General features: G+C 31.9%; 1 protein-coding gene across 7 annotated transcripts; it reads right to left on the minus strand.

Moving 5' to 3' along the window:
• Window positions 1-3211: 3211 nt before the first annotated feature.
• On the minus strand, window positions 3212-6680 carry LOC129315715 (ankyrin repeat-containing protein At5g02620). Of its 7 annotated transcripts, none has more exons than XM_054959688.1 (5): window positions 6557-6680; window positions 6317-6423; window positions 5516-6107; window positions 5011-5420; window positions 3212-4229 (listed from the first exon to the last, which is right to left on the minus strand). In XM_054959688.1, the coding sequence occupies exons 3-5, from the start codon at window positions 5862-5864 to the stop codon at window positions 3360-3362; spliced, it is 1629 nt and encodes a 542-aa protein (XP_054815663.1). In that variant the 5' UTR covers window positions 5865-6107; window positions 6317-6423; window positions 6557-6680; the 3' UTR covers window positions 3212-3359. The 7 variants fall into 7 exon arrangements, with proteins under 7 accessions (XP_054815663.1, XP_054815661.1, XP_054815665.1 ...); XM_054959686.1 differs by having other exon boundaries at window positions 5516-6167; XM_054959690.1 differs by having other exon boundaries at window positions 5516-5990; window positions 6077-6107; window positions 6317-6635.
• Window positions 6681-13197: the final 6517 nt, after the last annotated feature.

Below are 13197 nucleotides of genomic sequence, written 5' to 3' on the forward strand. Positions count from 1 at the left end.
TTATTGTTGTTGTTAACCTTCGATTTATCTTAAAAGACAGTTCTTTGATTGACTGCTGAGTGCTGACTGCCCATTGTCCACTAACCACAAATGCATACAAAAATGTGCCGAACCATGTGGCGGTGGTCTTTTCTTGGCTGCTCCCTTTTAAAAAAGAAAAAAGAAGGTATGATGATCTGTTGGAGGCTTATGGCCAAAATAAACAACAGGATACGTGCCTTCCCCCAAAACCATAAAAAGACATGGGGAAACTAGTAACGCAATGCTCGAAGTAAAGCACGCGGGATGTAGTCTTACCTGATAAAATGATCGTATGTGCCAGCATGTGTTGCATTATACTAGCAGGTGGACATTGATTGAAGGTAGTTGGACTTCTCAATTACGAAATGTTTTTTAGAGAGAACCATGGCTTGGCATCGAATGTGACGTTACATGTACTGAAACACCGGTTCAGTGGCATAAGAAACCTCTAATGGTCTCCTGTGGGAACTGCAATGTAAATTGTGCTGAGATGTCTACAGAAGTTTCGATTGAGGAGTAGCTCCAGACGCGGGGGCGAGTTCTCGTGGAAAAGTATATTTTGGAGGCATTTATTGTATCCAATTATTTTATTTTTCAGTATATGTGTAATCCTCATCCTCATACTCGATTATGTTTCTCAGGTAAGCAAAAGAGCTCAATTATGTTAGGTTCCAAGGAGCGGGATGATTGTCCCAATCAAACATCTGGAAATAAAATTTACAAGTTATATGATCCAATAAATTATAAATAGCATGTCTAGTTTTTAAAATTTGGAGCACAATTCATCAAAAATGTAATTAAGAAACATCTAAAACTGCCACACTAGAGGTCAGAGAGCGGGTAAAAACGGCGCTGGCATTCGGTGACCAAGTGCTCATCAGGTGTGGCCAAATATTGGCCTTTCATTGCATTCTAAAATGATCTTTACTATTCTTTTTAAACTAAACTAAACTTAACATATTTTAAATATTATATTTATTAGTATAAAAATTATAAAAAAATTGATATTGAATCTATTTGTCTAGAATACATTTAAATTATCTGCACAAATTATAAGAATTTTTATTATTAAAATGAATTATTTAAATTAAATTTGAACTATCCAAAATGCATATGGATAATCAAGTTATAAAAATTATAAAAAAATTTGATATTAAATTGGACTTGTAAGATTAAATTTGTACCGTTCAAGTTGGTAATGAACAAATTTATTAAAAAAATTATATTTTTAAGAATTTTTTATTATAATAAATGTAATTAAAAATTTAAATTTAATGTGAATGGTTTAGATCTCATTAAAGGTGATGAGACCATATTACTTATTTTTGAATTAATAAGGAAAATAGTTTAGATTTAATATTAAATTTTTTTATAATTTTTTATTTTAATAAATATAATATTTAAAATATTTAAAAGTTAATTTAAATAAATAATAGACATCATCTCAAAATGAAATGAAAGGTTAAGATTTGGCGATGAGCATTCGGTGCCAAAATGCATGGCGTAATTCTCCCTCCAGTCTACTTTATAAGTCATAATTAGAAAAATAAAATAGTTCACTTTATAAATTACTGAATTGATAGTAATATTTTATTTTAAATAAAATATTTAAATTATTTTTAAAAAATATGAGAGGAAAAAATAAAAAAATATTAACGGATACTGGTAGGAAGCATTCCGCAATTGCGCGTCTTTGCATTCACGTTATGTCATATCAGCATTGACTTTGAGCAATAAATAGATGGGACACGCGAGTCTGATGTCAGCATTTGAAAAAAATATATATATATATATATATTTAATTTATATGGTTTTGACTTTGTGTCCCTCAATTTTTAAATTTTAACTTATATATATTATATAAAAAGTAATTTATTTAAAGTGTCAAAAAAGAAACAATTGTTTTGTGTTTTTACGTTTGATTACAACTATAAAAAAAATACTTTTTATTTAAAAATTAAATATATTTTTTATTTAAAAATATAAGATATTTTTTAAGAAATTAAATATTTAAAAATATAAAATATTTTTAATTTTTGAGATTTAATCAATGCCTTTTTTAAAAGTGCTCCTATTGATAACGACTTTATATTTATTGTAGAGTGTTTAATAGAGATAAATATAAAAAGATATGGTTAGTTAGAAAGTAAGTAACTATTTTATTGGGAAGTGAGGTTTGATTAAAAATATATTATATTTTTAAATGAAAAAAATATATTTAATTTTTAAATTTTCACAACATTTCATTTTAATTTTTAATTTCATAAATTATTTTTTTAGTATTTTAATTTTAATACTGTTAGTTTTATCGCAATAAATTTTTATATTAAATTTTTAAGTATTGATAAAATATTTTTAAATGTTAGCATATAAAGTTTAATTTTTTAAAAATAAAAATAATTGGCACACAAAATTATTTGAAACTCATAATATTAGGGTTAAAAAATTAAAAAAATGTTTTACAAAATTAAAGAATCAAATTAAACATTTTATAAAATTAGAGGACTAAAAGTATATTTTAACTTTATTTAAAGAATTAGATATTTGATTTGATTTATTTTTTATTTTTGATTATTTTTACAAATTTGAATAAATAATTTAAAACTTTTTAAATTTTTTTTCCAAAATTTATTTTAAAAAAGCTAAAACAAATAGATGAATATCTTAATTTTTTTTAGAAACAGTTTTGGTAATAAAACGATAAAAGTTACTTGGAAAGAGACATGAACGCCCCAATCTACAAGTCAACTATGTTGGTTCTCATTCCCGGCCAAGAGATATTTGGCAAATAAATGTTCAATTTCCTGTAGTATTCAATCAAAATGTAACAGATTTCATGTACAACTACATTATAATTTCGTGATTAATTCTACTATTTCTTAAATTTGATACAACGTATTACGTAAAAATGGTAGGAAACTTGACGATCCTTAATATTTGGATATCAAATAAGTCTAATTTGAATCGATCTAATTTTTGTTTTCAATATTTTGATTGTGATTAGTGTGTATTGTCAATAAAAAATATTTCTAATATATTTAAGGAAAAAGATTAAAAAAAAAACAGACGTTCAGTTTGTTCATAAGATAAGAATTTGTTTGCAAGCTAATTCTACGGCGCGAGAATTGCAGTGATATGAATGGCCGCAATTTTCATATCCCAAATAGGCAGATACGGCAACAGGCAGTGGTTGATTGGGCATGCTATTGACATTCATAAGCCAAGTCCGGAAACAAACATCTGGAACTTTCCTTTTTTTTTTTTTTTTCTGTTCTGTGGATATAGAAATAATCCAGCAGATCGAGCGCATGAACACTGGGAACATGTATTGGATGCTCCTAAATGGCATACATTTTATTTAGCAGCTCAGAATCTGACATGACCGACACTGAAAAAGACCTGGACCTGCTTCCCAGAGAAGATTTCCTAATGCTCCTCAAATTGGAGGCCTCAATCCGATGCCTAATGACCCAATACGACATTATCCCCAAGGTCGTCGCCATTATCGTGGTCCCTATGATGGTCACTCCTACTGCCAGCCACCTCTCATGCTTCCCCACCACTATGAATGACAACGCCAAGAACGCCACCGTTATGAGCACACAGGCCAGCCACATGAGCTTGTTTATAATGGCCATCATCTGCTTCTTTGCTTTGCTCTCTATAACCACCACCGACGTTTGCACCACCACCACAGCCAGAGAAATGAAGAGCGCTATGGAATCAAACACAAAGAATATGATGAATGGAACCTGAGGAGCTATGTTTGCTTCGCCCAAGGTCTCTCCCGGAGGTACATCTGTCGGGTCATCAACGTACTGGCCGGGAACTGTGAATATGGCAGCAAAGGCAACGGTGGCAATTAGTACTGCCACCACAGTTGTGGAATTGATAGCGTTGTTAAGTCCTTCTGCATGCATCTTGTTCAGACGTTTGGCTATGCCTTGGACTCGTTTTCTGGTTTGGCGTGTGTGCTCCAATTGGTAATGTACCTCGTGCTTTATGTCGCTCACTGTTTGTTTCAGCTCACGTGCTGTGTTTGTAGCAGACTGAGGCTTTATGTTCTTGGCACTCTGGACGCCGTGTTCTTCTAGAATGCCTTTAATTTCAGGGTTCCCAGTTTTCTCTGCAGTGTCAATTGCTGTCTCACCACTTCTGTTCACCGCCGTTCTGTCTGTTTCCCTCCATCCAAGAAGCATCTTAACAATCTGCACAAACACAAACCAGGATTTGTCACCAACATCCGTGAAACATATACTATGTAAAAAATTTCCCCAACTTGAGTTGTTTTATTCAATCACATTGCTTTATAATTGCAGAGCAGTTCAGCTGGGTTGAACGACGGTGTAGATTATTCGGGACTGGACCCATTACACTAGATTAGGATGGCTGAAGTCCTTTTAACCGGAATGCAACACTAATATTTCATTGTTTTTACTGGTGATTCATCTAACCCAGCATTCTAGATGTCTAATAAGATCTTATGCCCCAGAAGGAAGGTTCTTTTCCTGACTTCCTTCCACTGAAACTTGTTCGAGATTGTCAGCCTTTATGAGGTCCATAAAGTTCCAACAGAACAACAGTACTGTCAAACATTGTAAATCAGCTAATCAATTTATTTAGCCAAAACTAATGGCTGATGTATTCAGAGAAACATTGGAGCACAACTGCCTTTGGTAGTCCTACCAATCAGTTTCTTTGGACATGCTCGTCCATGCCAAACAGAGGCACATAAACAAGTTTAGAATGTGACATCAACACTACTTTAAATGTGCCATCATATGTTATTAAACATTTTGGACTTCCACTTCCTTCACAGATTAAGATATTTACTTTACTCGCAGTTTTCATCAACAAAACGCATGGATGGAATCACATCAATGATCTGGAAGAAATTTTTCAAGCTGGAGGCAGTCACCAGTTGCTATAATCAATGTAATGCTTTTTGTGAGAACTAGGCAGAACGAAGAAAAGCAAAATCTAATTTACCTGAGCCCTGCCTTTCCTGGTAGCTATATGCAAAGCTGTGTTTCCCTTGGTGTCAACCATGTTAATTGACAAGGGATCTGCTTTTATCAACTCTTCCACTACCTCAATGTTTTGTCCCTTCACAGCCATGTGAAGTGCTGTCTGGCCCTTCTTATCAGTCCGTGTTGCAACCGTAGGCTCCTTCTCCAGTAGCGCTTTAACAACCTCCAAGTGCCCATTTCTTGCAGCAGAATGTAGGGCTGTTTTCCCATTACTTCTGGCAATGGTCGCTATGCTACTTCCAGCTTCCAATAGAAATTTCACCACCTCTGTATGCCCCTGGGTTGCTGCCATGTGCAAAGCTGTGGTGTTTGATGGATCTACTGTCATTGATAATTCAGGATGAGCCTCCATGAGGATCTTCAGTACATCTGCAACAGGCCAAACAGAAGTAAGGTTTCCCTCTATATTGCATACCACACAGTCCACAAAGAACAAGCAGCCAAGCTTTAACATTTGTTAATACCTAAATCGCCTTGTTTGGCAGCAATAAGGAATGCGTCAAAACCATTTCGAGCTTTAATTCCAGCATTGGCAAGATCGTAATATTTAATCATCTCGCAAACTAATTCAACATAACCATATTCAGCAGAAACATAAAGAGCTGTTTCTCCAGCTTGATTTTGCTTAGCCAACAATACATTGAGTTCAGATTCTTCAGTGCCCGTAAGGATCTCCTTCGCAACAGCCATATTTCCTGATCTAGCTGCGGTGTGTAGGGGGCTATCATCCCGCTTTCCTGTCAACTGTTTGGTCATTTTCTTCCTAGGGGTGCTTGCTGGCGCAGCTGGAAGCTGCACCGCGGACGTTGCCATTGAATTCACCTACCTAAGAGCCCCTCTATTTGCTGCTTCTAATTACTGTATCAGAACCTCTTTTCTTCCTTCCAGCAAAAACCCAGATCAAAACTAGCATCTTTCATCCCAAATAATTATCATTGCCTGCTTGACGAAACTCGAAGGGATGCATCAATCGAATCATTGTGGAATCCCAAAAATCGCAAAATATTTGAGGTTGTTTCTGGTACCTTTGTTCTGCGTTTCTCCGTAATCAGTGCCCTTATCACCCAAGCGAAAAATCCGGGTTAAAACCATTCAACCAGATATTGCTATGGCGTTCTTCACAAAAGAAAAGGAGAGATAGAAGAGAAGGTAGAATATATAAATATGCAGATAAATAAATAGTCATAGCGTGACTCAAGCATTCCTGAGATCATCCTACGGAAGCGAAAAGCAGGGAGAAAATGGGAAAGCTTGACCGAATTGACCTGAGTTTGAAGGAAAACTTGCTTCTGCTGTCCTTCGTCTACAGCCACGAAAGCCTAAGATTTGAGAGCAGCTCTCAGAGAGCCGGATATGGTCTCGTCAGGACACCCTGTAAGGAACATTCGGGAAAAGAACAAGAGGCCGGAGTAGCCTCAGAGAGAGACTTAATCAAAATATATTGCCGAGGGAAAGCACTCGAAGAAGAATATAAATCTGAGGGAGGATAGAAATGATAGACGCACCAATCTCATCAAAGGAAAAGGAACATTTTGGTTGATGATGATGAAGATGGGCAGAGACGCAGGAAAAAAACGATGAGAATCAGAAATAGGGTGGAAAGGAATAGCCCCAGGGACTTAAAACAAGTGGTTTTGGCCAAAACAGATAAAAAAATATTACGAAGGTTTAAAATGTGTGACAGTGGAAATAACAGAACCACGCGCGACGCAATATCTTTAGGCGCGAGTTGGTGCCGTCGCTTAACTCTCCCACTCTTTTTTTAAAAAAATAAATAAATTAACTCTCCTACTCTTATTAATAAACTTTAGTGCTCTCTCCTGTAATTTCTCCTAAAATTTTTTTTTAGAAAAATAAAATTGATTCAGTTATAAGGTGTTTCTATTTCATATTTTTATTTTTAAATTTTAATATTATTTTTGAAATTTGACAAAGCATGATGAGGTTGTATAAATAACAAACTATTTCTCTCATGTTTTCATTGACTATGTTTTTCATAAAAGTATTTATATTTCTTTAATTAATAAATGTGTGATTCAGAAAATTATCACGAGTTGAAACTGATATGTATTGGAAGAAAAATTACGGTCAGTCATAAAATATTTTATAATTTTCATGTCTTGAAGTTTACAAGCAGTTAAGGTATCATGTCACCATCAATTAATTTTTCTTTTGAAAATTATTCCAGGCAAGGAATTGGCATGATCTTTTTCTTTGACACCTTTATGCTTCTGCGTTTTCACTTAAGCGTGGACCACTCTGCATAAAACGACAATCATCTTTTGTTCTCTGCTGAATCGGAAAGTCTTGTCCTGCAGCTCCGTTGAATGAAATGATAAATATGAAAAATAAAAAAAAATAAGTATTATATAATTTAAATTGACAAAAAGTTACTATATTTATAAAATATGAATGAAATTTAATTAGTTTTATTTTAAATGTTTAAGATTATTTAATTAGGATTGTTTAAATAAAGATATTAAATATCTGTTAAATTATGTAGGGTTTAATTATATCTTTTTACCACGACCATTTTAAATTTTTTATTTTCAATGAATAGGATATCTAAAAATATAAATCTGGATTATCATTGTTATCTTTTATGTTAAAATTTAATTTATTATTATTTTTAATATTTTTATGAGTTTATAAATAGTTTTAAACTTTATTAGTTGTAATCAGATTAGTTCCGATTAACTTGAGTTGAACGTTGAATTCTCTTCTATTTTTAAATTTCTCCTTTCTCTCTAATTCTCCCTTGTCTACTATCTCTCTGTCTTTTTCTCTTCTTTTTTTGTCCAAAAATTTTTTTTTTCTCTCCTTTTCTCCTTTGTCCTTCATGTTTTACATCAAATGATGAAATATTGGACAAAAATTAATTAAAATTTATTTAAAATATTAAAATTATCCATTATGAATGTTTAAATAAAAATATTTATCTATTAAAATTAAAAATTTTTATTTATTTTATTGTTATTTTAGATTTCAACATCTTTAATGTTTGAGTTATATTTAGGATATAGTTTTCAATTTAAATTATTATTATTTAATTATTTTTAAAACTTTATATATAGAGTCAAGTTTTTAATTTATATTCAATTTTTAAATAATATTTAAAAAAGCGTCTGTACGGGTCTTGGCCCTCTCTCTTCTCCTCCTCTTTCTCTTCCCTTTATACTCGCCATTTTACATCATGTATCTTATTTTTATTTCATGTTTTTGAATACTAAAAATAAAAATACCTAATTTTTAATCACTTAATGTATGTGATGAGTGAATTGATAATCATTATGTATTTATTACATAACAATATTGTTTAAAATTCATTATCTTGTATTCTTAGATTATTTTGTAATTTTTATATACTTCATTTTAAATTGCCAAAGTAAGATGCTCCATAAATAGTAACATGATTTTTTTTTTTGACGCGTCACTCCGATAGTGATGCAAACACGTTGAGATTTATCATGTAAAGCGTTCACCCCCATTAAAAAAAAAAAAAATCTTGGACTCGACCAGCATATGTTTAAAAAGCACTGTGTATACATAGTCACCCCTTCTTAAAGACTGTGTTATATGCTGAACGTTGATGGGTCCTTTTCTCATCAAATGAAATATGGAGGATGTGGTAAGGTGTATAGGGGTCATCATGGAAAATTCAACTATGGGCTACACTTATGGGCACGAAACACGCTTGGGATACGGGCATGCAACAGCTGGTGATTGCTTTCGACTCCCTGGAAGCAATGGATCTCATGAAGGTTGGAGACATCAGTACACATGATGATGAGGAACTCATTGAAGAAACAAGGTTTATTCTCAAATGGAAATGGGAATGGTAGGTCTCGATATCTCGTGTTTACAAAACAATGAACAAAGTTGCAAATTGTCTTGCTAGAAAAAGCACTTTGCATATGGCCTGAGTTCAATCATATAAGTGTTTCAAATGAGTTTAAAAAAATTTGCTTATTCAAGATTGCATTAGCATTAGTAGTTGGTTGGCTGCCGTCTTAAAAGAAAAAAAAAATCTACCTACTATCTGAGGTGCAATAATTTCTACGCGCATATTACAGAATTTAACTTTTAATACGAGTCAACTCTCTCTATCAATTAAATCAGGCATTTCGTAATGTACTATAAAGTATTCTAAATTATTAGGAACATGAGTTACTTCTCCCATTCAATATTATACGATTATTTTTTCAAAAAAAAATCTTGTAAAATCCAAGACGTAAATAATAAGATGTTTTAAAGGTATTCTTAATTAAAGGTGAAATTAATAAATTATTTTAATCGAAACATCTGATGCTGACAGGAGAAAGAAGGGAGTGCTATTTGTCAAGCTTTTTCTATCCAACATGCAAAACCACGTGTAAATTCGTCTATTTTATTAAGTTGGTGGAGTAAGCAAGGAGGGCCTACGGGAGAGGGCCGAAAGTGGTCGTCTTCGGACGAACATCGCAAGTTGCATTGCAGACCCGAGACCCCCAACGGCGAGACGGGCCCACCAACATTAATTTAATTTGCGTTTTTCACCCCATCAATGATTTGTTTACGGAGCAAAGGGAGCGTGAAACGCACGCGCATAGACTAGAGCTGGGAGTGGGATGGGTGATCCGACCCGACAAAAATATGAGAAGGGCACATGGTTTTATCTCAATTCTCAATCAAGAGAAAGGGTGGTAATAGTAGAAGAGTGGAGTGGGAGGGTCCTGAGACTGCCATAAACTAAAAAGGACAGCATGTGTGTGATTATTGATTTCACAGAACATAGCCTTAATTCGCGGCTCGAATCCCTGACCCACTTTCTTGGGCAAATTTTATGTGCTCTCCTTTTTACGACACGTGTTATTAAAAAAATTAAAAGCTTAAATAAAAAAAAATATGTCATTTTTTAAAAAATAAAATTTTAACTAACATTTGTTAAATTGTAAATTAATTAATAATAATATATATTATGGTCCAATGGGAAATTATTCCATGTCTTTTAAAAAAGTTATAAACTAGTAACTCTTTTAAAGATCATATATCTTTTTAATTACACTCACATTAAATACTCCATATAAATATTTAAATAATATAATTAAATTTTAATGGACATTTCTTAAGATGAAAATAATAAATAAAGTAGTGATATAATTAAGAAAAGAATTATAAGCACCACCCAGTACTTTATATTGTCGATCAAATGTGGTTTTTTAAAAATATCTTATATGGCGGTGTAGAGGGAGTATTCAATGTTAGCTAATTTTTTTTCCAAAGTCACACTTAACGGGTTTAAATAAGAACAAAATCAAAATAAAAAAATTTATTTAATTTTTAAGTAGAGCTAATGAACTTTAAATTTTTCATGACTCCAATGGGACGAATAGAAATGCATTATAAAAAAGATAAAAGTGAGTACTATCTTCATTCAAAATTATAAAGTATTTTTAAGGAAGACTTGATATTTCAAAATATAAAAAATTTTAATAAAAATGAGGTATTATTAATATCACTTTTATAATATTAACACTTCTATTTTATTTTCTCCATTTAATATTTTTTATAAATAAAATATTAAATAAAGGATATTTTTAAAAGTTCATGTTTGGGCTAAATATGAAGCGTTAATTAAATAGGTCACAAGATTAGTTGGGCTGAATAATCGAAACGTCAAACTCAATATAAACAAAAGGGGTCGGCCTCGAAGCTCGATAATGTCACAACAAATAAATATGCTAAAATTTTGTCAGTTTAAAATATCAGACCATTGGTAAGAAACACAACCCTAAAGTAATGCTGAAATCTGTGCCTGAATAGTTCGATGAAACAGGCTGGTTATTAAAATGCAAAGACCGTACTATAAGTTTCGAGAGATTCTTGATTCTTCAGAAGAACGTGTTAAGTCTCAAGGAAAAAGCTTTGCTATTCGACATATAAATAGGAAAAAAAATAGAGAAAGCTAGTCAACACTCAATCAAGACTCGCACATTTTACATTCATTAGCCCTTTTCAATTGTTAGTTTTTAGTATGTAATCTTCTATATTTTAATAAAATTATATACTTATTCTACCAAAACTTTTTATCTTTTTACATGCGAGCGAATTGTAATAAGGGAACTTGGGACCCTTTTCATTATCTATTGAGACTCAACATCTCTGGCACGTATGATATTTGTTGTTTAACCACAAACAGTTAATATTTTTATTTGAAAAAATAATCTTGTAAAGTATATATAATAAATCTTGTTAATATGAAAGTACCCTTGTAAATCAAAATGGGGGGAGTAATAGTATGAAGCAGAGTTAGTAGTAGAATAAATGGGAGCGAGGGATGTTTGGAGTTTGGAGTTGAAATGAAAAGAGAGATGACAAGCGAGGAGGAGGTGGGGCGAAGCAAAAGTAAACGCATTGGGTGCGTTGAATAGAGGTTTTCCAGACTCACATGGACATATCTCCATACTTTTGCCATCCTCTCACGACTTTCATGCCTCTCTCCGTCCCTTCTCCCTCTCCTTTCCTTTTGACCTTTCCATTGCTCCACTCCACCCTACTCCTTTTTTTTTTTTTCTTTCTTTTTTCTTTTTTTCTAACTTCCTTTTCCGAAAATAACACGCTCTGCATTCATTATTATATCTTTCAAATGAATTTATCTATTTAATTACTTGTTAATGATAAAGTGTTATGATCAAAACAAACTACTACCGGCCCGCTAATAGTTCCTTACTTAAAATGTATATGTCAAAAGATTAATGATATTAAAAATATAATTGTAATTCAAAAATATCCAAACTAACACACACACATATAGCTTTTTATAATAATATCAAGCAAAACATAATCATTAATTGTACTTTTATTCTATCTTTACATAATTCCTTACCATTTAGTCTCCACTAATGTTTCCTTACTTAGAATTTATATGCTAAAAGATTATATTTTTATGTTTTTATAATTAAAAAAAATATTTTTATGCTTTTATTATATCTAAAACTTAGTTTTTTAAGAAAATTTTAATTTTTGACTTTAAAAGTAAATCACAGAAATATATTAAAAAATGATTAATATTTCAATATTTAATAAAATTTAATTTTTTAAAAATGGTCTTGATGTATCAGTTTTGAAGTATCAAATTTAAAAAATAATATTTTGACACTCTATCTTTGAGTATTAGTATCACACATGATACTAATACGGATACATGTGAAACAATTTTAAGTATTGATGCTTTTTTTTTTTTTGTATCAGTGCTTGATAGGCAAAGAAACAATTTTTTCTGGCCCATTTATAAGTTATATAATTAAATTTTTATTACAAATTTTTTCTGACCTTTCATTAAATGTTGGAGAGAGAAAATATATTGTTAAAACATGTTTAATAGGACAAAGTTGATATTTTATTAAATTTTTAGATAGAGTTAACGAGTTTTAAATTTTTTTTTTAATTTTGGTAAAATATATATTGAAAGTGACTTATAAATAAAACTAGAAGAGTACTCCCTTTAATCCTATTTATAAATTACTTTAAAATATGTTTTATCAAAATTAAAAAAATTAAATTTCATTAACTCCATAAAAAAAATTTTAACTTTAACTGTATTAAATATATATGTTTCAACAATAAATTACCCTAACATTTAACCGAGTAAAATGATAAATATAAATATAATGATAACTAATTAAAATATTTTATAAATAAAATCAAAATAAATATTTCTTCCACCTTAAAAATAAGAGTGGAGGAGCATTTTATTCAATTGAACGTGGTTTGGGCATGCGGGCGCCTAATGGAGGGAAAACAACAATAATTAATTGATTATGAAATTGAAGAAGCTATGGATGGGGCCTCCGACGACTAAATATAATTGGTGGGAGGGCATCCAAATTATGGTCTTGTCAGCCGCATGTGCCGTCCACACACACATTCTCATCCATGTGTGCATAATATCCTGTACCCCTATTCATGTAAGCCAACCCCGTGCGTTCATTTTAATTTGCACATCAAAGCAACGGGAGATGGATGAGGATGTATAAGCGGGTCAACCAAAAAAGTAACATACCCCGCCACTGAGGCTCCGAATTGATCCACGGCTTCCGCGGTGGTCAAGCTGTCACTTGCTGTTTAATTGCTGGCCACTCTATGCATCCATCAATCCCCTTCCATC

The sequence above is a fragment of the Prosopis cineraria genome, unplaced genomic scaffold (assembly GCF_029017545.1).
Source record: "Prosopis cineraria cultivar Desert tree isolate PC_DT_omini unplaced genomic scaffold, ASM2901754v1 PC7, whole genome shotgun sequence".
Lineage (NCBI taxonomy): Eukaryota > Viridiplantae > Streptophyta > Magnoliopsida > Fabales > Fabaceae > Prosopis > Prosopis cineraria.

Excerpts from the sequence above, each read along its gene's own strand:
- LOC129315715 (XM_054959688.1), bottom strand. The coding sequence starts at position 5,864 with ATGGCAACGTCCGCGGTGCAGCTTCCAGCTGCGCCAGCAAGCACCCCT. Across the intron at positions 5,421-5,515 it reads TGCCAAACAAGGCGATTTAG|ATGTACTGAAGATCCTCATG; the intron begins GTATTAACAAAT and ends GGCCTGTTGCAG. Across the intron at positions 4,230-5,010 it reads CCAGGAAAGGCAGGGCTCAG|ATTGTTAAGATGCTTCTTGG; the intron begins GTAAATTAGATT and ends GTGTTTGTGCAG.